The sequence below is a fragment of the Anastrepha obliqua genome, chromosome 4 (assembly GCF_027943255.1).
Source record: "Anastrepha obliqua isolate idAnaObli1 chromosome 4, idAnaObli1_1.0, whole genome shotgun sequence".
Lineage (NCBI taxonomy): Eukaryota > Metazoa > Arthropoda > Insecta > Diptera > Tephritidae > Anastrepha > Anastrepha obliqua.
This window is the reverse complement of record NC_072895.1, coordinates 99,033,662-99,056,215: the sequence shown is the minus strand read 5'-3', so window position 1 is coordinate 99,056,215 and position 22,554 is coordinate 99,033,662. Positions and strand designations below refer to the sequence as shown.

The following is a 22,554-nucleotide window of genomic DNA, read 5'->3' as shown; positions in this document are numbered from 1 at the left end:
CAGTTATTGAAACTAAGTAAAAAGTATGGTCTGGAAAAGTGAGAGCAATGGAATTAATGACATTTACAGAAGAAGTTTAGTACAATTGAAGCTTCTCCTCCAATTTGTGGTGTTTGTTTTGTTGTTGTCCGACTAATAGAGAAACTTGCAGTTTGATTCTGCCTCCGAGTGGCCTATGGTTTTTATGACAGTCTTTTCAAGTCAAAAATATTTTTATAGGTTGCCGTTGCTTGTCTAGAGGCGACCGATATGGGATACAATTTTTTCTATAATTTGGTGTTCAATGTCGCCAGTGTGTTTCGTCCCTGTGATATACCGAATGATAGTCATATAGAAGGTGAAGTCCAAAATAAACAAGACTGACGTCATAAAAATGTTTTTGATGGCGCCATCTCTCTAATGAATTAGTGCATTGGAAGTTACATCCCTAGCTTACTTCCAATGAAAGTTTGGTGACATTCAGTTCAGTGGAAGCGAAGTTCTTGCATCTAAAGTGTCAATATGTTTGTGTCATCGGTACAAAAATGAGTTTCGAACAAAGAGCTAATATCAAATTTTGTTGTAAAATCGGTAAAACGTTAACCGAAACATTTGAATTGTTGAAAAAAGTTGATGGCAATGATTGTCTATCTCGTGTCAGAGAATCAGTAATCACCGAAAACTCCGTACAAATTGTTCGTTAACTTATCAAAAATGAACCGAAATCATCGTTGAAATTCGTGGAATCGGAGTAGAATATCTCCAAAACATTGATTTATTGCATTTTAACTGATCATTTGGGCTTAAGAAAGGTCTGTGCACGTTTCATTCCGCACAAGTTAACTGAGGACCAAAAATTGCTCAGAATTCAACATTCGAAAAACCTCATTAAAGAGGCGAGAAAAGGCGAGAACTCCCTTTACAACATTGTAACTGGTGATGAAACGTGATGTTACCAGCATGAACCTGAAACTAAGCATCAAAGTGCCGAATGGAAGGCCCAGACGAGCCACCACCCAAAAAATCGCGTTTGGAGAAGTCAAAAATCAAGTCGATGCTCATTTGTTTTTACGACTACAAGGGGATTGTCCACAAGGAGCTCGCGTCAACGGTGCAAACTGTCAATGCAATTTGCTATATTGGCGTTTTGAAGCATTTGTTGCATCGCATTCCTTGAATTCGCCCTGAATATCGCGAAGGAGGAAGCTGGCGCTTATTGCATGATAATGTACCAGCTCATCGATCCACTCTTGTGATTGATTTTTTGACTAGAAAGCGCATTTTAACTATCAATCACTCACCGGATTCGCCTGATATGACTCCCTGTGACTTCTACCTATGCGGAAAATTGCATTTGGCCATGAAAGGAAAATGTTTTGCGTCGGTAGAGGCCATCCAAAAGGCTTATACGGACATCCTGAAGGACATTCCAGTCAATGACCTGAAACACTCTTTCGAAAAGCTTTTAGATCGCGCAAAACAGTATACCGAGGAGAGAGGGGATTATTTGGAATAAATAAAGTCGAAGTTATCAGAACAAAGACCCTGTCGTTTCTATTTTAGCCTTGTACATATAAACCCTTTTGGCTACGGCCTCCTAAATTAAAATTACGTAATTTCCTACTCCGACGTTCCATTAGTCGAGTACTACAATAAGGCTCTTCGAGTATTTCCGTTCTCAGAAGTGAATGATGCAGAGCAAAAAAAGGCATCTCTTCACGACTGAAACTCTCACAATTCAGGTTTCAACGTTCTCGTAGGCTCAAAACTACATGTGTACATCGAATTAGTGGTCTACAATGTGGTGAACAGGCAAAATATAGTCAAAATTACTGCCCTCGACGCAGCTATAAAAAATTTGTGCAATCGACTCTGAGCAGACTGTTTAGGAGATATGTTTTATGCTGGAATATGTTTAACAGAGTTATGCCTAATTTTTAACTCGAAGCACAACTTTGGGAAAATGGAAAAATTCTAAAATAACCAACTGTCCTAAAAAATTTGTACAGGGTACACAAAAGTGCCGCATCAGCCTCAAATGAAATGTTTTCTAGAAGAAGAAGAAGAAGAAGAAGAAGAAAAAGGTTTCCGATCTTGGAAGGCACCTACAGCTCTCTCCACTCATCTACAGGTCTTCGCGGATGAATGAGACACATTTTTGGTAACATTCAATATGAGCTCAAAATAAGAGTAGCTCGAAGGATTGCGGCAGCACGGGTGTTAAACTCAAATTATGCTGATAGAGATTAAAGATTTGAGAATTATCGAAAGCCTCACAAGACGGCGCGGAAAAATTATGAATGCTGCCATTAGGAAGCAGGTAATGTGAAGAGGACATATACCCCAAAGCGCTGATGGGGAGGTAACACTAGAGTTAGGTAGGGTGATAATTAACTCAGACGGGAACGCGTAACACAGTTGCTGAATCATGAATCGCTTCTTACTTAAAGTTAAGTCTGATATACAAAAAACACAACATGTGATACTTTGGGTGTAGTGCTTGAATATTTACTGCGCTACTTTCAATAAACCCTTTCGCCACTTCCAAATTTCATACCCGTTTAAGTTATGAGTGTTTCAAAGATTTGATCCCATAAAATGCTTATACATATACTTATACACTTACTTGGATGTGATGTTGGGCAGTAGGTATTCAGCGCGTAGCCAATCGCCGCCCTGGTTTTTACTGCTCCACCAAAGCGTTGTCGTAATATTCTCCTTCTCCTTCATCTCGACCACAGATAAATTGATGCTACCCGGATTCTTGCCGAATTGATGTACATAAAAGCGTACAACACACGAGTTTCTGTACGGTGAATTGGGGTTTCCATGCACCAGTGGCGGAGGATTGAAAGTTTTACTGATCATGAACGCATTACTGGCAAAACCGATCATTGAAGCCTTTTCCGAATTATTCATATGTTGATTCATATCGACGAGCATATAATAGCCACCGGTGGCATTCAGCAGATGTTCCTGTGTATGATCGCCATCGGGTCCGGTGTCATGTGTGGGTGAAGCACCAGTGTGACGCGACCAAGTAAGCACCGTTCTGCCCGAATCACGCCAGCCACACCAGTCTTCTTCAAAGTCACAACGTCCGCCGTAAGGAATTTTATCTAAGTACATACGTGAAGAAAAGAACAGAGTCAATGAGAATGGCTTAAGCTTTGGTGATGTGAGAAAATATGTGACATGGTGTGCATGTTTCCTGCTTTTCCTAGTTTCAAAGTCGCTTGTAGCTACTTAGCATTTCACGCCTAATGAATGTCGCTCAAACGTGATTAACTTGACATTGCCACTGAACCACTATAGCGCTCCACTGTGCGTGTGTGTGAGTATGCAGGCATTTGTGTAAAGCCCGTTTGTCTTAGCTAGCGCAGCGGTCAAGCAGCAATCAGCGACATTTATGAAAATTATTTCAACAATAATAGCCGCTATCATTCAACAGCAACAGCACACAAATTCCACACTCTTCTTTTTATACGAGTGCCCATATATTCTTATCTCTACAAGTTCTCCCTTACACTTTGTTGATCACTTACCACAATTGAGCAACTCATCCTCGCCATCATCACAGTCTTTGGTGATGTCGCAGATGCGCGGTAACGGTATACAAACCGGCACCTTATTCGCCATGCATTTTATTTGCGATGTGCTGCACTTCTCTGACTTGGTACCCTCGGGGAAACAATTCACCATGCGTAAATTATCGATAGCCACATGCGCCTTCTGGATGTTGCCCATCTTTGGCACTACCTCGAAAATAATGCGAAAGTCACGTGTTATGCGTCCAAGGCGATAGAATTTACGACCCCATTGACGATAGTTATCACCCACGATTTCTGCCGGCACCCATGGGCTCTCCTGCGAATGCATCGGTTCGACGACTACGCGCGAAACTCCATGGCTCATATCGCTCTGATGCATGTACACTTCGAGGAAACATTTCTCCATAGTGGTGCTGAATTGTGGTGAAGTGAGATTCACCTGCTTAGTGGTGGGTAGTAGACGTGCGTATAGAAAGTGGCCTGTTGTGGTGTGGGTGGATTGAGTAAAGGAGGTTTACAATTTGATAAAAAATGTTTGTCTGTACATACCATTCGCATCTTCAGTCGTGTCGGCGATTGGCCCTGGATATAGACCAGTCATATTCATCTTCACTAGCTCTTTGCCGCTTATCACTTGGAAACCATCTGGTAGATCTTCTGCCCATTTCCAAGCACAAGGCGTTTCAAATGTACATTTCACACCAAGCTGGTCTTCAATTTCCGAAGAAGGGGCGTCAGTCTGTGTTTCATAGGGACTCTGTAAATTAACAACAAGAAGAAACATTGTAGCAGGTTTAAAAAAAAAGTGCGAATTTGAATGTAGAACCAGGTAAAGTAAATTAAGTCAGGGTAAATTAGGTGAAGAGGCGTCACTTGGAGTGTATGAGAGAAAGATTCTGCGGAAAAGGTTTGGACCTTTGCACGTCGGTGACGGCAAGTATCGTAGGCGATGTAACGATGAACGAAAGAACTAGCGGCTACGTTGGAAGGGTCATGTCGTCCGAATGGAAACAAACGCCTTGGCTCTGAAAGTGTTCAATGCGGCTTGACTTCACTTGGTGTTTCCAACTGGCACCGGTTAGCACGAGAAAGAAAAGGCAGGCACGCTTTGTTAAACTCGGTGAATATCGCGGCAATCAAGAAGAAAAAGAAATTAGGTTAAGTGGTTCGTCCAGAAGGAGGCTGGGAAGCTATTCGTTGTGATACTATTAAACGAGAGAGGAAAGTGAACAAATTAAAGGACAATGAACAAGAAGAGAGTTTCACAGGCAGCTAATATTCACGCTTGATAGCTCCTCAAGCGCAGCTAGAAGGAACCAAGAATCTTAGCCACGTGAAGTGAAAGTATCTGAAGAGTAGACACTCCTTAGCCTTAGAGTCTTCTGCAAATGTGGCAAGTAAACAATAAACTTCGGAAAAGAAAACGCAAAAAATATTCATGACCTTTCGTTTCTTCATAAGTTAATAAAGAAACTCAGTAGAAGGTACGACAGAGACAATGTAGGAAGGTAATACAAGAATGTGGATCGTTAGGCTACTAATGACGCCTACTTGTCGTAGTGGGGGAAACTGAGTCATATTTTTATTCTTCAGGTAGCACCAACCGATTTTAATGACATTTTCGACGATTAACCTGCTAGAGCGTACCACGGTATGAACGTTCTTTACCATCGGAACGAAATGATTGGAACCATAGCTTTGCTACTGCTTTCGATACGGTATTTGGTCCATAAATAGCCAGAAAAGGTTTAACCAACTGCTTCACCTTTTCACATAGAAGAATGCATCGATTTCCTTTTTCTACCTCTTTAACATACAGTTGGTTTCACCAATAGCCTTTAAGTCATAGTGTAGGGTAAAGTCCTAGGATATGGCTCACTAAAGACATCTTGCGGAAAATGCTTAGAAATTTCCACGTCATCTCTTTTGTAGCAAATTTTGATTCCACCCGCCAACCAAGAGTATATCTATGGTTCGACTACTCGATACGATAAGATCAATGGACTTACCACCGAGAAACCTTACCATTGTTGATAGTCAAGCAGAGATCAAGGCACTAGCCTTAGCACGCATCAACTCAAGCTGTGCTAAAGAATGTAGGAGGTCCATCTCGCTTATCCAACAACAAACCACTTTGGACCCACTTTGTTGGGTCCTCGGCCACTCTGGAGTGGAGGGAAACGAAAGAGTGGATGAGTGTGCAAGGAAAGGCTCTGAGCTTGACCTTCAGCAATTGATAGTGGACATAAGCACTCCTCTAAACGAACTGTATACTGCGGCTGACTTGAGCGTAATCGCGGAAATCAATAGAAGTTAGTCTCTGACTACTAACTGTAGGGTCACCGAAGCGCTCTGCCAAAAACTGAATCTTAAAAGGACAAAATATGTGCTTGGATTTAACAGATCAACTACCAGCGCCCTCACAAGTGTTATAACGGGCCACTGCACTATTGGTACCTTAGCCAGTAGAATGGGTGTACCTTACAATGACTACTGCAGGAGTGGTGAAGAAGAAATTGAGTCGGTGCAACCCCTCCTCTGGGAATGCCCTGCACTTCAAAGAGGTTAAATACCTTGTCGATTATTTCTTTGAAGACCTGGGAAATTTGCTAAATGCCTCACTGAAGGGACAAGTTACCTTCTTAAAAAGATCTAAGTGGTTTAAGAACCATAGTTAGAGGATGGGAATCAAATGCACGTTTGACAATGGGCCTTGGGGCCACCGGGTGTCTTGGGTTAGTCAAGCAACCTGGCTAACCTTACCTAACCCTACGTATTCGATGGAGTTCATGCTGGGAAGAGCAAGTCAACCTTTGCATAGGAACAATCAGGTGGAGAATGGTTGGACTTCAGTTAATGTTTACAATCGGCGCCGGTTTGCACGAGGAAGAGACAACTGACGCGCTTTGCTGAACTCAGGAAAAATTGATTAGAAGGCTATCGCGGCATTCAAGAAGATCGCGGGCAAGTGCAGGAGTCTCTGAAATGGTATTAAGAATTTCCCCACTGGGTCTAAGTGTAACTCTATCCCAGATAAGGGGAAGATATACAATTTTTACCTAAGCAAACCTTCGCTGCTGCCAGCTTTTTGGTGCTTTCGGTGCCGCACCTGGTCAAATATAAGTAGATATTTCTTCACCAATATACGCAAATACTAGTCAGCATATTTCTGGGCTCTCTAAAGTTCCATGCCTTGTTACAAATTTAGTCAACGAATCATTCACTTTAATTTGGTTTACATTTTTATCAACCACTAATTATTTGATTGCAGCTGATGATCACACATGCAAGCTGTACGTACTACCTCCATACATATGCACATATGTACATACATACATAAATGTAAGGAAATTTTAAAGCTATTGAATCTCGCAACTCACTACCCCCACATCTGTCTATTCAATGTATCCAACAACTGCTCTACTATTTCTGTCACCTAATTGATTGAATTAAGCTCATTTCTTGCTTGGAGCAACCATCTACGGCATTGCTGGAGGAGCTGCATGCCCTGGCCAACGGTGAACAACGGAAGGCAGAAATCTGGAGAGGCGCAAATAATTTACGCTTTAATTTAAAATAGCAATAACGTCACTTTCTTTTTTCCTTCAGCTGTCACCCTAAGTTCAACGCAGACTCGACTATTTTCTTGCTAGAAAAGTATGCAAATATGTTGGTATGTATGTATTTAGGTACTCGTAAAGATGTAGGTATGCACAGGCTATATGTATGTAGCCTGCCTTTGGATTTGTCTGTTGTCTATGGCATGCGGCTGCTCATTAAAGTGACAGTTGCAACATGTAATGCGGTTGTGTTGCATATAGCGCGGCCTGACGTGGTGACGTCGCGACGGTAAAGAGGTAAATGTTTTAAGTTCATTTCCGTTAAGTGATTACGATGCGGCTGTACAGTTGCAGCAGGCCACAAGCGTATGGACGCGCCAATGCGCAGAAAGTATGTAGGGACGAGAGAGCGGGCGTAAAAGCTGGATGAGGAGGAGATAAATCAGAGTTTCGGGCGGATATAATGGATGGATGGGCGCATGTTTGGTTGGGTGAAGAAGATGGCGCTGACTGCGCAAAGAAATTGCAGCTGCTTGCCAGTTACTAAATATACACTACGAGCACTCTGCGTTTTCTTTCATGCAATTGTATTTAAATACGAAAGTATGTTTTCGTGTCTATTTGCAGTTGATGCTTGGCGGATTTGCGATGTATTTTTAAACACAACTCACCGATTTGGGCGCTGTATTGCGCATTTTCTCTTTGATAACTTCCATTGGATCTCTGTGCTCGTCCACCTCGATATCGTCGGCATCGATATTGCCATTAGTGACACCACCATCCGGTTCATCGGCTTGTCCTTGCGGCGTGAAGCGTTGCTTATTCAATTTTCGTATTTCCGAAATTGAATTGTACGATTTTTTTGGACCCATGCGCAGCGGCTTGTCGTCGACGGTGCCTGCAAGCGATAGTGTAAACAAAATACGCGTATTTAATTTAACATTTAATTTACGGTTATAGTTACGGTTTGCTGCTAAATAACACTTACCTGGTTGATTGGCAATGAATTGTGGCGGAAATTGTGTGGCATAAACTGTGCCTACACCGGGCCGCATTTGCTCACCATAGCGTTCAGCCGGTCCCAAGCTGCCCAGTCCATCGATCTTGCCTATTGAAGAGGTTGCCGAATAGGAGGAATAGCCTGCACTATTGCCGCTTATGCCACCACCCGGTCCACCTATCGACGGCTTCATTAGCTCCTTGCGCAACGATTCGATACCACGTCGTCCGCTACCCCGATCCGGTCGCCCAATACCCGAACCAAGTCCGGACAGATTTAGTCGGCGGCGATTATTATCACCGCGCCCGCCACGTCCACCCAATGGCGGTAGGCGTGTACCATCTGTGCCGTCGAAGTCATCATAGAGCGGCATGCCACGTTGCAGCATTGTCGCCATCGTCGCTTGTGGTATGGGCATATCGCGTATGCGTCCATTGCGCAATTGTTTACCGCTGCCCAAATAGTTGTGCTGCTGCGCGGCGGCGATCGAATTGTAATTGGTATGATTGATTAATGGCCGCTGGCATTCGACCGGGGTTAGGATGGTGGTCCAGGTGCTCAAAGCCAATAAAATGAGTAATGTGCCGAGCAGAGTGTGTGACGATGGAAACAACAATTGCGGCGACAAAGCGGTAAATTTCGTTGTGGCGCAGTGTTGCATTTTGTGATGAGTGGAGAGCGCGCGGACAAGCTGGCGTGAGATTGGCGCTAAGAGGAGCGCAAGACGTTTTTCAGATGTTGTGTTTTGTTGTTGATGTGCGCCGATTTTTTGTTTATATATATTTTTTTCGTAAGCCTTTGTTTTCTATTTCTTTAGTTACTATTGTTTTTGTTTTTTAATGACTATTTCCTGTTATACAAATTTAACACTTTCAAGTCTTTAGCATTAACTGTACTGGTGATTTGTGTTTAGCTTTTAAATTTATTCCAACACTTTGGCAAAGTTTTCGACGGTTCGGTTGGTACATTTTTCAGCATTTTAATGTTTGTTTCTCTTATTAGCTGTTTTTGTAGTTTTGTTTTTAGTTTCTCGTAGTCTTTAAGGACTTGCCACCACTATGACGTGTGTGAGCTTAGGGTATGGCATGGATCATGGATATCGTCATGCCTTCAATGTTGTTGTGGCTGATTTCCTGTATGGAACCATTGTTGGTATCAAAAAATGGGTAAATCTGTAATGAGGAAAAATACAAGATATTAAAGAAAATTCATTGAGGCAACTAATTTATGAAAGCAAAAAACAAAATTGTTTTTTTAATTTTTCAAAAAAATGTTGAGCTTTTTAATCAGAATTTTTAGAATTTAGAAATATTGAGTATGCAACTTTCTGGTCCATTGAATTTTGGTATGAAGAAGTGGGAGTCTAAATTGACAAGTTTTAACCATTTTTTTCATTCAAAATAATAGTTTGCTTCATGAAAATATAGCTGATTTCACTAAAAAAAAAAACATATACATAAATCCAGTTTTAAATTTTGTAAAAATTCGAAAAGAAATTATAAATAAAAAAAATTTTAAAATTTTGAAAAAATAGATGGAATTTTTTACTCAGAATTAAAAAAAAAATATAGAGTATGCAATTTTATAGTCTATTGAATTTTGGTATAAAAAAATGGAAATCTAAATTGACAAGTTTTGCCCATTCATTGGTTTTCATTCAAATTTAATAGTTTGCTTCATGAAAATATAGCTGATTTGACTATAAAAACCTTTTAAATCAAAAGTTCATAATTTGGGAAAACTAAAAAATAAATAAACAAATTTTATAAAAATCTTCAAAAAATAAAAAAAATTTCACTTTGTAATAAGAATTTTTAGAAAATTTTCGTTTAAGCATTTTTATAGTCCATTGAATTTTGATATAGTAAAAAAGTATAAGTTTTAAGAGGCTGAAAACGCGCTTTGCTTTTTAGTAACTCAAATTACTCGTTTTATACTTTCCCCACGAATTTGTGTAATTTCCAAATATATTCTTTTGTGTCCGTACACATATTTTTGTAGGAGCTTCAAAGTCTTAAAAAGTGAAAGTTTTAGCATACTTAAAAGTTTGTTTGGCGTAACCAAAGAAACAACTCTAGGCTGCTGGAGTGACAGTTCGCGGCCGGATATAAATCCGGGTCATTTCGATAACGTAGAACCGACTGTCGTGGCTATACTGCTTTGGTTACAGAAGCTAGGCTACAGCCTTCGAAAGAGAAATTTTCACGTTTAACAACTGATGGTGTCGCTTGGCGCGCACGCGCTTCTTCAAGAGTAGCGGTAGTACTATTTTTTAATAGCCACACCTCTTATAGTGAGCATATCCCCATACACCTCTGCAAGCCACCCAGTTCATACTTATATATTCAGGGCTCGAATCTCCATGTATGAAACACTAAATGATATAAAAAGTGTTTTCTAAAAGTGGTCGCCCTTCTGCAGGCAATGGCAAACATATAAATGTATTTCTGCCATGAAAAAATCTACCTCATAAAAACCAGCTATTGTTTGGAGGCGGCATAAAATTGTGGATTCCTCTATTTGGTGGGGAATCGTCAAAACGCGCACCCTAAATAGTAGGAGGAGTTCGGCCAAATACCCAACAAAGGGCGTAAGTATTAAATACGATGTGCATATGGTGTATATACAGGGTGCATACGGTAGTTGAGGGCATGGATATATGTGGCTATAACTTCCCGAAACCATTATTTTTCTTTTTGCTCTTTTTCAGATAAGCCCTGGAGTACTACAACTTCACTCAGGAAATGAAGAGACTTGCAGTTGTCGCTTTTTGCGCAAATCACACCGATTTAGAAATCTTTAATTTTCTTAAGTGCTTCCATTCGTTCGCTCATAGGGTTCGCTGTGAATTGGTGGCATCAGGCGGCTATGCAGAATCAGAATCGAGGAACATTCTGACACTGTCCGATCTCCGGAATTCATTCAACAAGTGCAACCAATTGTTAACGAGCACCCTTCAATGAAACCTTTGCAAGGCGTCTCAATGTTTCTGAGGGTCTTATCCGTTGAGTTGTCAATGAAGTCCTTGTGAATGTTTTTATTGAATGATAAAATGTAAAAAGTTCGTGCAGTGTCATTACATTTTGTACAAAATAAAAGCTTCTTAGTTTTACTCTCAAGTTGCCTTCAAATACCGTATGTACCTTGTATATATTGTATGTTAAATGCGATAAATATCAGTGATCGTCCACTGCATTCATCTGAATTGATCTCCTGTGGATTTTTCTTTTTCTTTAAAGCTTATATTACCCATATATTGTATGGTGTGTTCAAAAATAAATAATAATAATAATAAAAATATTAAAAAAAAATCAAAAAAAATTTAAACAAATTTAACAAAATTTGGCATTGGGTTATGAGTCTGAAGGGTAACACTTTCTATGCGACAAAATACATTTTTAAAATTAAAGAAACATTTTGAGTTTTATATTGAAAAATTCAGAACTTAATTGAACTGCTTTCTTTGAATTATAGCTCGATTTCAAAATCAGATCCTGAGGTGCTAGGAAAAAGTAATATTGAAGCGCGGTAGAGGGTGTATTGTGGCGTACTGTACTCATTATTATGAATATTTATAAATTTTTTTCCTTCACTTTTACACGAATTATAATTTTCTTAAACGCGCATACATACGTATTTGTGCACATACACACACACACACATTTTGCCTCAAAGTATGAAATTCTTTCCCAGCTGCTTTTTTTCAATTAAATCAAGCACATTTCAATTGTTTGCCTTTAGAGGAATATTTTTTTAAGTGTAAGAAAAAGTAGTACAAAAAGTTTAACTCAGTTTTCACTTTTCGCTAAGTAATTTGTTTAAAATGTTTGCCTACTTTTTAAATATATTTTTTTTTAACATTTTAGAGCACATCTTTTGAAACGGTCAGAGGGTCTTCCAGCACAATAAATTTATTCCAAATATTTTTAATTAAAATATTACATTTTACACTGAAACTTATCCACCGCATACATGCATACATAGGTATATACATATGTATATATTTGTGTTTGCTTTCGATTTCGTAGAAATTTTCACTCTTTCAGCCAAAATTTTTTCGCCTGTGTCTTTTGAAGCTTCATCTAATTTTTGCTTGTTTGCCAAAGCGAGCTTTCACTTTTAATAGCACAATTTGCACGAATTTCACTGCGAATTTCAATGCGAAATTTTCACTTTCGATTTCCATAAAAAATGTCTGTCAAATTTCTTCATTACTCCTCTTCACTTCGAATAAATTTTCACTTGAATTTGCTTTGCTACTTATGCTGTGCTCCTCCATTTTTTTTCCACTCTGCACCACAAATTTTCGCAGCCAGAATTTGGGAGCCTCGTTTTCTTGCAAACTTTTTTCTGCATCCACACATTTGCCTGGCCATATTGCACAATTTTCCACAAATGCGTTTTTCATTTCAATATAAAAATTTCACTTTCTTATCAAACTTTTACTTACACGCAATTTTATTTGCATTTTTAATTGCAAAATTATCACACTTTTATTAGAAAATAGTTAATCAAAAAAATTTTCTATGGGAGCTGTGAAAAAGTTGGTTGCTTCTTCTGCGCAGAAATAATTCGCAAACAGTTTTTTTTTCATGCTGCTCGGCCAACCAACGAAAACCAGCCAGAAAATTGGAAGCTGTTTTTGGACGCAGCAACGGCAGCAGTAGCAGTAACAGCAAAAGAGGAACAAGAAGAAGAAGAAGAAGAGGAAGAGTGAAGGCAACAGACGCAGCAAATCTAGCAAAGATGAAGCAGGAAAGCATAGCAGCCCAGAGTTGTATTGTCTCACAGAGAAATGTGTAACGAGAGAGGCAGAGCTGAAGTTTGGAAGGAAGAATGTGGGCATAACAAATTTCGACATCGCAGCAAAACAATGAGCGGAAATTTGGTATCTCTTTTGCAGAAAATTACGAACCACTCACCCTCACACACATTCGCATACACATGTACTGGCACACACACAGGATGAACTTAACAGGATAAACATTGATGCAGTCAAACGCACACACAAACATATGCGCTCAATGATGCTGGTACAGCTTCGTGCTCGTAAAAATATTCTACTTCAAATAAAGTTAGGGCATTCGTAGTAGCCTATTGTGGGGCGTCGCTTGAATTTCCCTTTTAATATTTTCTTTTCACATTTGACGTTAGCGTTAACGTCGAAGTTGACAGCAGCGAGGGTAGTGGCAGAACAAGGAGCGGCGGTAGCGTTGATGGAATAAGTGGTCTAATAGTCTAATAGTAATAAAAATGCATGCATATTTTGTTTTTGTACTTGCAGAATAGTGTTGGCATAATTTTTTGTCGATCCATTGTGATTTTTTGTTTAAAAAACAAAAAAAAAATATTAAAAAACTCTAGTTGCCGATAATTTTTTTTTTATTTTTATTAAAAGTAAGTTATTTTTTAAGAAAACTGCAATCGGTTTCAATTCGGTTCTTATCAAAATATATTATGAAATTTGAAAAAAAAAAAATAATTTAAATGGAAATAAATGTAATATCAAAGAGTTGTTTGCTGTGGTTTCAACAGCATAAACAGTTCCCATAAATATTTGGGGAATGCTGTGGTGAATGCTCCGATTTGCTGCGGTAACATAGAACCTTCTGTGGAAGGGAACGGTCGAAGATTTCATTGTCCAGGGAAGTGCAGTGCGTTATTTTCACCCAAGAAGTAAGCCCGCCTATTTGTTATTTTTGAAACATTTTGACCGTTTTTGAATGATACTTTTTTTTACTTAATAATCTGAAATTTTTTTTAAATTTATTAGTTGTGAAGCTCATAAGTCGAAGCTCACTAAATAGTTTTGAAATTTCCCACTACACTTCTATATATAATTCAGCCGGTACCCCTGCGAACTCTTTCTTGTGTTTTAATGATCATTAATCTTAAGATATCAAATTAACCAATTTTTTTTTTTGCGAAAATCGGAATTTTAGCTGCCAAGTGTTACGAAAAATTGAAAAATCGAAAAACAGTCCTCTTAGGGGTACCTCGAGAAACATCTTCTTTAAAAAATGCTTTTAGTTTGTTTTGTTTCAGATGTTTCTGTTGTGAGCTATAAAGTATAAGGCAAAAAAAAAATTGTGGTATTTACGGAGATTCTCGAACATTCGTTTATTTTTCATTATGTTTTGATGAAAATGTAGGAAAAACTTGGTGAAATTGTGTAATATTAATTAATAATTTATGAAATTGTTAAACGGGCTGAGTTAACAAACACAATCTGTCAGAAAAAAATTACACTATCGTGTAGTCTCGTTTTTCACCGAATTAACCTTATCTCGCTTTGGGTTTATAAAGCCAGCGTTAATACCCTTCAATGCCGCACTAGTGGGTATAAAGGGTGATCAGATTGGAGGTACTATTTCCAATAGGGGTTTTTGTTTTGACAGATCACGCGTGACCACTGTCAAACTTAATGCATAATTTTTTTTTTAATTTCACCATGGAAAGACTTACGCCTCAAGAACGTTTACAAATCCTACAAATGGATCATATTACGATAATCGACGCTCTGTGAAAAGTGTTCATCGCGCGTCCAGGCCAACTCATGGTGTGCAGCGATGAGTCCTATTTTTGGCTCAATGGGTACCTCAAAAAGCAAAATTGCCGCATTTTGGCAAACCGAGCCATTCAAAAACAGCAATACATCCATTGAAATCAACCGTTTGGTGCGCCCTATGGGCTAGAGGAATCATTGGCCCATATTTCATCAAAGATGAGGCTGGCGCCAATGTAACAGTGAATGGCGAACGCTACCACCCCATGATACATTTATTTTTTGATGCCGGAAGTTGAAGCTCGTGATCTCCACAACATTTGGTTACAACAAAACGGCGCTACTTGCAATACAGCCAGTGAAAAAATTGATTTAATGCGTCAATTTATTTCTCGCCTCGAACCAGTGGTTTGGCTCCCAAGATCGGGTGATATCATACCTTCATTTGTGGGGGTATGTAAAGTCGAAGGCTTTGTGGATAAACCAGCTTCGATTGAGGCATTGAAAGCCAAATTTACTAAAGTTATTCACGAGATACCGATCGAAGTCCTCCTGCGAGTTGCGAGTCATTCAAAATTGGTGTTTTCGGATGGCCGAATTACGGCACAGTTGCGACCAACATTTGAAAGTGATTGGTAGCTTATTTATTTACAGCTTTTAGAAAAATTTTCAAAACTCAAAGCTAACTGTAAAAGAAGATAGCTATGACTTCAAAGATCTTAAGCTATGCTGTGAAAGGGATGATCTTTGAAAAAAACAAATATCCTAAATGGTTCTAAATAAAAATACAATAATAAACATTGCCCAATCAATTTGACCTTTCCTTATTTTATTCAAATTTATAATCTGCTACCTATAAATTCATCACCCTCTATGTGTATATATGAACGTTAGTGATGCCGCTGCGAGGGCAACACCACTTTTGCTGCTAACGCCGCCGCCGCAGTATGCGCCAGCCGCGCTGCGCCCATCAAATATGCAACTCAAATCCGGCTCTTCAACTCCTTGGTTGAGCAGAATTTATATTACATATAAATATTTTTAAATATTCGCATGAGCATCCCATTCGTTGCATTGTCCAGCTTTCAACTACATACCCATGCATTTGTACGCGCACATATTTCGACACTCATCTGTACGAGTATTAGTGATGTTGTAGTAGTGATACCTTTCGCTTGGCTTTCACTTACATTTACGCCAAGTTGTGAGGCCGAAAATCAAGCTCAACTTTGTACGAGCTACACTCGAAAAGGCGTAAATGGCGAACGAGCGATGACAGCAGCGACGACGATGGCCACACACGAATGCGAGTAGAGCGAAAAATCAGTGTATGAAAAAATTTTAGCGGGGGAAAAATGAACCTACAACAACAAAATAAAGAATTTACAGCAGGGCTTCACAGCCATGTACGTATTGTGTGGTGTGATGGCCAAACAATAGCGCAAAGGGCAATAGTAATAACAAAAATGGCGAAATGGGAGAAAGGAAAAAAAATACAAACAAAAACTATGCAGGTACACCTAAGTAGTAGTGCAGGCATACATAGAAGTATACTCGTACTAGGCATACTAGCAGAGGCAGAAATGAAATTTATAGAAATGGTAGAGATTGAAAAGGAAATACGTAAAAAAGAATTGTAGTGAAAAATTGCAAGTTCATAGTACATCCTGCATACTACAGAGTATGCGTGTATGTATGTGTATGCATGCTGAGAGAGGGGTTGCTTACACGCCCTGTGGCGCGGATGTAGATATTGTGAAGCTGCAAATTTGTGTTTTTGTCTAAGAAAAAATCCGTTGAAATAATGTTCAATTTTGTAGAACGAGCACTCAGTTTATTTGATTAGAAATTAATTAATTAATCTGTATGAAAACAGGTATTCATGTAAAGGAAGTAAGGGAAATGAAATTAAATTATTACAATTTCAGCGATAAAAGAGTTGGAAAATGCCACCTTATATAGTAAGGCGCTAATAGGAAATAATAATAGTTCTCAAACCTTTGCCCGTTGGCACGAAAACCTTGTGAACAATTCCCTTGGAATCGTAAAAACAAATGAGCATCGACTTGATTTTTCAGCGGCCCGTAAGCTCATTTTCATTTATGTCCTCACGACCAGCTCTGAAACGTTTAAGCTATCAGGTCAGTCAATAAGTTCGTGTGTATTTTACCCATAATTTCACTTTTGTACGATTTTTGCAAACAAAAAATTATTCGCGGAATATAACGGAACTATTTATACTTTCTTTGATATTTTGTGCATTCAAAAAGTGATTTTAATCGCGGATAGAAGCACGTGTTGTTAAAAAATAAAATGGAATCTTCGAACGCGTATAAGAGGCATATTTTGTATTTTTTTTTTATAAATAAACACTGTCACGGAGAGGATACCGTGAGGTTTTCAAAATTCCGAAGTGGTAACTGCGACGTGGAGGATGCCCCGCGCGCTGGTCATCCTGAAGTCTTTAACTCCGTCGTCTGGCTCGAGCTCGTGGAAGCTGAGCCAAATTTGACAGTCGATTTGATAGCTCCGAGGTTGAATTCATCGCATGGAACAGTTCAAAGGCACCTGGTTCAGTTGGGAAAAGTTTCAAAGCTGGGAAAATGGGTTCCGCATAGACTTTCCGTCGCCAACCTTCAGCAAAGAGTGAATGTGTGTTCGTAGCTGCTGCAACGGCTTGAAAGTGAAAGTTTTTTTAACCGTATCGGTGCTGGTGATGAAAAATGGGTAATTTACAATAATCCTGTTCGCAAACGCCAATGGTTAGATAAAGACGAAACACCAGAACCGACCCCTAGAGATGGCCTTTACCCCATGAAGATTCTCCTGTCTATTTGGTGGGATATGGCCGGTATTGTTTTTCATGAACTTTTAGAACCAAACCAAACGATAACTGCTGATTATTATTCCCATCAGCTATCAAACCTGAATGAGGCACTTAAAAAAAATCGGCCGTCTTTAGTGAATAGACGCAAAGTTTGGTTTCACCACTACAACGCAAGACCTCATACCGCAAGGCAAACATTAGGCAAGCTGATCGAGCTGGGATGGGAGCTAATGCTGCATCCACCATACTCTCCGGGTATTGCATCTTGTGATTATCACCTTTTCCGTTTACCTCAATTCTATATGAGTAACAAGAACTACTCCTCAAAAGAAGCTATAAAAAGTGATATCGAAGCGTATTTTGGCTCCAAGGACAACACATTTTTTGAGCTGGGGAATTAATAATTTGCCTAAACGTTGGGAAGATAATAATAAATAATTAAGGGAAATATATTATTGATTAATAAATACTTTAAACATCTTTTTTATTAATTTTTAAACCTCCTTTAAAAAACGCACGAACTTATGGACTGACCGATATTCAGGAACTCTGGTACGGCATAGACAATTATCGCCATAAACTTTTTTCATCAATTCAAATGTTTCGGTAAACGTTTTACCGATTTTAAAACAAAATTTGATATTAGCTCCCTGTTCGAAACTCATTTTGTACCAATGACGCAAACATACTGACACTTTAGACGCAATAACTTCGCTTCTACTGAACCGAATGTCACCAATCTTTCACTGGAAGTCAGCTAGGGATGCAGCTTTCAACGCATTAACTCATTAAAAAGATGGCGCAATCACAAATATTTTTATGACGTTAGTCTTTTTTATTTGGATTTCAGACTAGAGAGTACCCAGTTGTTGTTATTATTGTAGCAACAAAAACATTACAGCAAGGCCTATAGTACTTGACGGGTACCCAGTGATAATTGTCGAAAGCTTCTGAACTATCACCCAGACGGCGAAAGAGATGAAGATGTAAACTGCAGGCTAAACAGAGCAAGGGCGGCGTCCGGGCGAATGCATACAGTATGGGTGAATCCGCAAATCTCCAGGCGCACTACACTGCGAATATTCATCTGATGTGTAAAGTCTGTACTGTTGTTCGGAAGTGAAATATGTCTCGTCTCCAACACCATCACACAGAGGCTACAATCTTTCGTTAACAAATGCCTCCGAGAGTAGCGATGGGTAGGCCACACGCTTAGAAAAACTTCAGATAGCATCAAGAGTATGACACTACCCACAAGGGAGCAGAGGTCGCGGTCGGCCAAAGATCACTAGGCGATGGTCGATGTTGCGCGAACTAGAAGATGCCGACATCATACGAGACGGCGCAAAAACTACAGCCCAGAACCGTGTACGATGGTAGAGTCGTTTCGAGGCCCAATGCTTCCGTGCGGAGTGAGCAAGGATATAAAAAAAAAAACCGAAATACCCAGTCGACTTATTTGGCTAATTAAAACTGAGACTTACGTATTCTTGACACTTCGATCAGAACAATAAAATAGTAAATCTCTATTGACTCGAATTTATTTACTTCATTTGAGTCCTTGTCCCGTACAAACATAGAGAGAAGTGACAGTGTCATTGGTTTACGAAGCATACTCCTCCTAGAAAAGATTACCTCGCATACTGGTTAGCTATACTGGAGGAACAAGAATAATATAAGCAGAATACAAGGTTGCACTTTGGCAAGTGCCGTGACGACGTCAGTACAGAAAATAAGCAAGCGAAAAGAAGCGGAAGAATAAGAGAAAGTGAGTGGTAATATATAGCCAGTAATATAGAATAAAAATGCATACAAAGTTTTTTCACATTCCATGCTGACGTCACTCAATTGTAGAATTCGCAGAATTAAAGTAACGGTTTTCGGAAGGTGTCACCTTCTGTATTACTTACAACGTGCTTGAATACTGTTTCAAGGAATAACATACAGAAAATATAATAAAGAATGAGAATAATCTTCATAGATAAGAGGTGAAATCTAAGATTAATTTGTCAAAATCTGATTAAATGAGGTAAATCCCCACGGCATGTCTCTTGGTATATGCTGCACAGACCATAAGCATGATTAGCGGTAAGAAGCGGTTGCCCATCTCCCTACCGAGTAGTCATCTACCTAATTCGCTGCTGGTAGAAACAAACTTCAGCAGCTGTGATGTTCCCACAACAGTCGGTTCTACGTTATCGATACGACCCGGATTTATAACCAGCCAAGCACTGTCACTCCAGCAACATTCGGCAAACATGACTGGTAAATGTCTATGCTCTTACAACAACAAAAACTATGAACAATTCTATATTTTCCCGAAACGACAATTTTCCATTGCATCAAAGATTCTAATTAAGTTTTTTTGATACACTGGATCAATTGTTTTATACCCGAATTCACTAAGGCACATTATTTCAAAGCACCTGACCTGCCTCCTGTCCAGGTTACATGACAACTGCGGTGAAAATTTAAATACATATTTGAATGAAATTTGGTACAAACCTACATTAGGGTGGGTTGGTTTGAAAATTATGCCTACCTTTCATTTAAAAAAATGTTTCATATTTAAAAATTTTCTCGAATTTTCTACACTTGAGTGGCCGTGACATCGCCGAGTTTTGATTGAATATGCGCCATTATGAAACCTTTCTACTAAAATTTACCAAATTTAGTATCCACTTTGCTTTTGAGCTTATCCAGAAAGATATGACATTCCGATATATTTGGAGCGCACAGGTAAAGATGGCTTTCATCCAAATTTAGACTATTCCATACTTCGTTTCGATTTAAAAACTGTTCAGTCATCTGATAATAATGTTGAAACAGTTGATCATAAATTTATTGTATCCAGCCATTCTTTTTTGCCTAATGATCGCGATTTTGGTTTGATAGAAATTACAATTAAAAATCGAACTATTTATACATACCTAAGCATTGTTATAATTTAATAGAAGTATGTAAAAAGAAAAACCCATTTTTGGTAGTACAAATGACTCAGAAAGATTTCATTTCGACAAAACAACTAAAATAATCAACGAATAATAGAAAGAAAAACACCAATGGAGAAGCTGTGTCTTGGCTAAAAATGCAATGGATCAGATTTCAAAAAAATGCTCCCTACAAGATGTTTTATAAAACTTCCTCGGATGAAAATTTCGAATTCAAAGTATTAGACCTGTCACCTAAAATATACGAAAATATTGATTTCCTTCCATTATACACAACCTTTAGACCAATAACACCAGAAAAACGTAAAGATATGATGGATTTACTACCCTATATCCCACCAATTTTTTGCAAACACTATATTTCCCTAAATATTAATAAATAATTTACTTAGTTAGAATGAAATAGGTTAGGTTAGGTTAGCCAGGTCGGCAACAAGCCACGCATAGACCTTTTGGTCCCTAGCGATACTTGATGGAGACCGACCTCTATGAATACCGAAAGTAGACATCATGTATGTAGGATGTCAGCGCTTTTGGCGAATCTAAGCAGAGCTGGGAGATCCGCTTTTGAGACGTCCTCCAGACCCTCAAACACTGGGGCTCCCAGGCAAATGGTAGTCTAACAGCGCTTTTTGCTATCTCATCTACTATTTCGTTCCCCATAACGCCTTTGTAACCAGACACCCAATAGATATGCATCCTACTGTTTGCGGCTAGCTTTTCTATGGCCTCCTTGCTCCGTCGAACATTTTTGGACTTAATACAATATGAGCTTATTGCTCTTATTGCTGCTTGACTGTCCACGTATATACTAATTGTTCAGTTCTTTCTTGTTCTAGTGTAGGCTAGTTCCGCGGCTTTCCCCACAGCAAAGACTTCCGCTTGGACATTACTGCTGTGGTCTGGCAGCTTGATAGACTGCCTTATCTCTAGTTTTGAGCAGTAAATACCCGCTCCTACTCCGTCTAAAGTTTTAGGGCCGTCTGTATAGATGTGAAAAGTTCTATGGTTAGGCTTCATGCCTTTGTGCCATCCCTCCTCTTCAATTGTAGTGCGAAACCTTCTCTCTCAAAGTACGGAGTCATGTAGTCTGTGCAACCTGAGCTCCACTTTCCTATTGAGCTGTGCTTCTGCTCAGCCACTAACCTTCTCGCGGATTTCACTTCCAGGATTTCCACCATTAGGTCAATAGGTGGCATGCTGAGTATCCTTTCCAGCCGCCGTTGGAGTGGTTTTCATCGCTCCTGTTATGCACAGAGCAGCGAGTCGTTGAATCCTTTCCAGTGGCATTAAGTATGCCAGTTTTCTTGTCACAGTCCACCATACTAAGGCCCCATACGACAAAATCGGTCTAACTACCGTGTAGCACCAATGCATCAGAGATGGTTATATACCCCATGCGTACAACGCATTACTGGCCTTTTTCACCCTTTCCTCAACATTGTGCTTCCACAGCAATTTACTGTTTAGTATTACTCCGAGGTACCTTGCATGATCTTTGAGAAGTAGTTCGTTATTGCCTAGCTTCGAGAGGTTCCACGTCGGGACCTTGTACTTCCTGGTAAAAAGTACCATGTCCGTTTTTCCGGCGTTTATCCCTAGCCCTACGCGAGAAGTCCATTGGTGTACCGTTTTAAGTGTGATATTCATCAATGAAATAAGTTTGAATAAAATGTAAATTGCTAATGAAAATGTTTCATTGATGGTTTAAGTCATTTATAAAGTCATGCAGTTAATTTTGAAAGTGGTATAAGTCACTTCAACCTTTCACAACCACATTTCCTTTCAAAATGGTTATAAATTTCACAATCATAATAAATACTTGTTTGTTGGCACTACGTCACTGTCGAAAAATCATATTCCATAGTACAAAAATATTTTTGAATCCTTTAAAATGCAAAACTTTAAATATCTCGAAAAAAGGAAAATATGACTTATACCACTTTCAAAATCAAGGGCTCATATTAGGTAGTAGCCCGGTGTGACGGATTCAAAAAATCGAATTTTTTTTACATTTTTCGGAAGAAAAACATCTTAAAAATATACTATAAAAATTTCAGACAGAAATTTTAATTATTTTTAAAGTTATAGCTAAAATAAGAGAGCGCGCCGTAGTGTGTACGAAAGTGTGTGACACGCCACACAGTGCGGCCGATTCCCGAAAAGCTGGCCAAAACTCAA

At 39.1% G+C, this 22,554-nt stretch overlaps 1 protein-coding gene across 1 annotated transcript in view; it reads right to left on the bottom strand.

Moving 5' to 3' along the window:
* Window positions 1-22,554, bottom strand: part of LOC129245341 (tyrosine-protein kinase receptor) — an 81,875-nt gene that overhangs the window by 5,579 nt on the left and 53,742 nt on the right. Inside the window, exons 2-6 of the mRNA XM_054883441.1 lie at window positions 8,079-9,262; window positions 7,762-7,988; window positions 4,080-4,287; window positions 3,525-4,010; window positions 2,606-3,098 (exon numbers count right to left, since the gene is read on the bottom strand). Coding sequence (XP_054739416.1) covers window positions 2,606-3,098; window positions 3,525-4,010; window positions 4,080-4,287; window positions 7,762-7,988; window positions 8,079-8,751 — 2,087 coding nt within the window. The 5' untranslated portion in view covers window positions 8,752-9,262. The remainder of the gene's footprint in view (window positions 1-2,605; window positions 3,099-3,524; window positions 4,011-4,079; window positions 4,288-7,761; window positions 7,989-8,078; window positions 9,263-22,554) is intronic.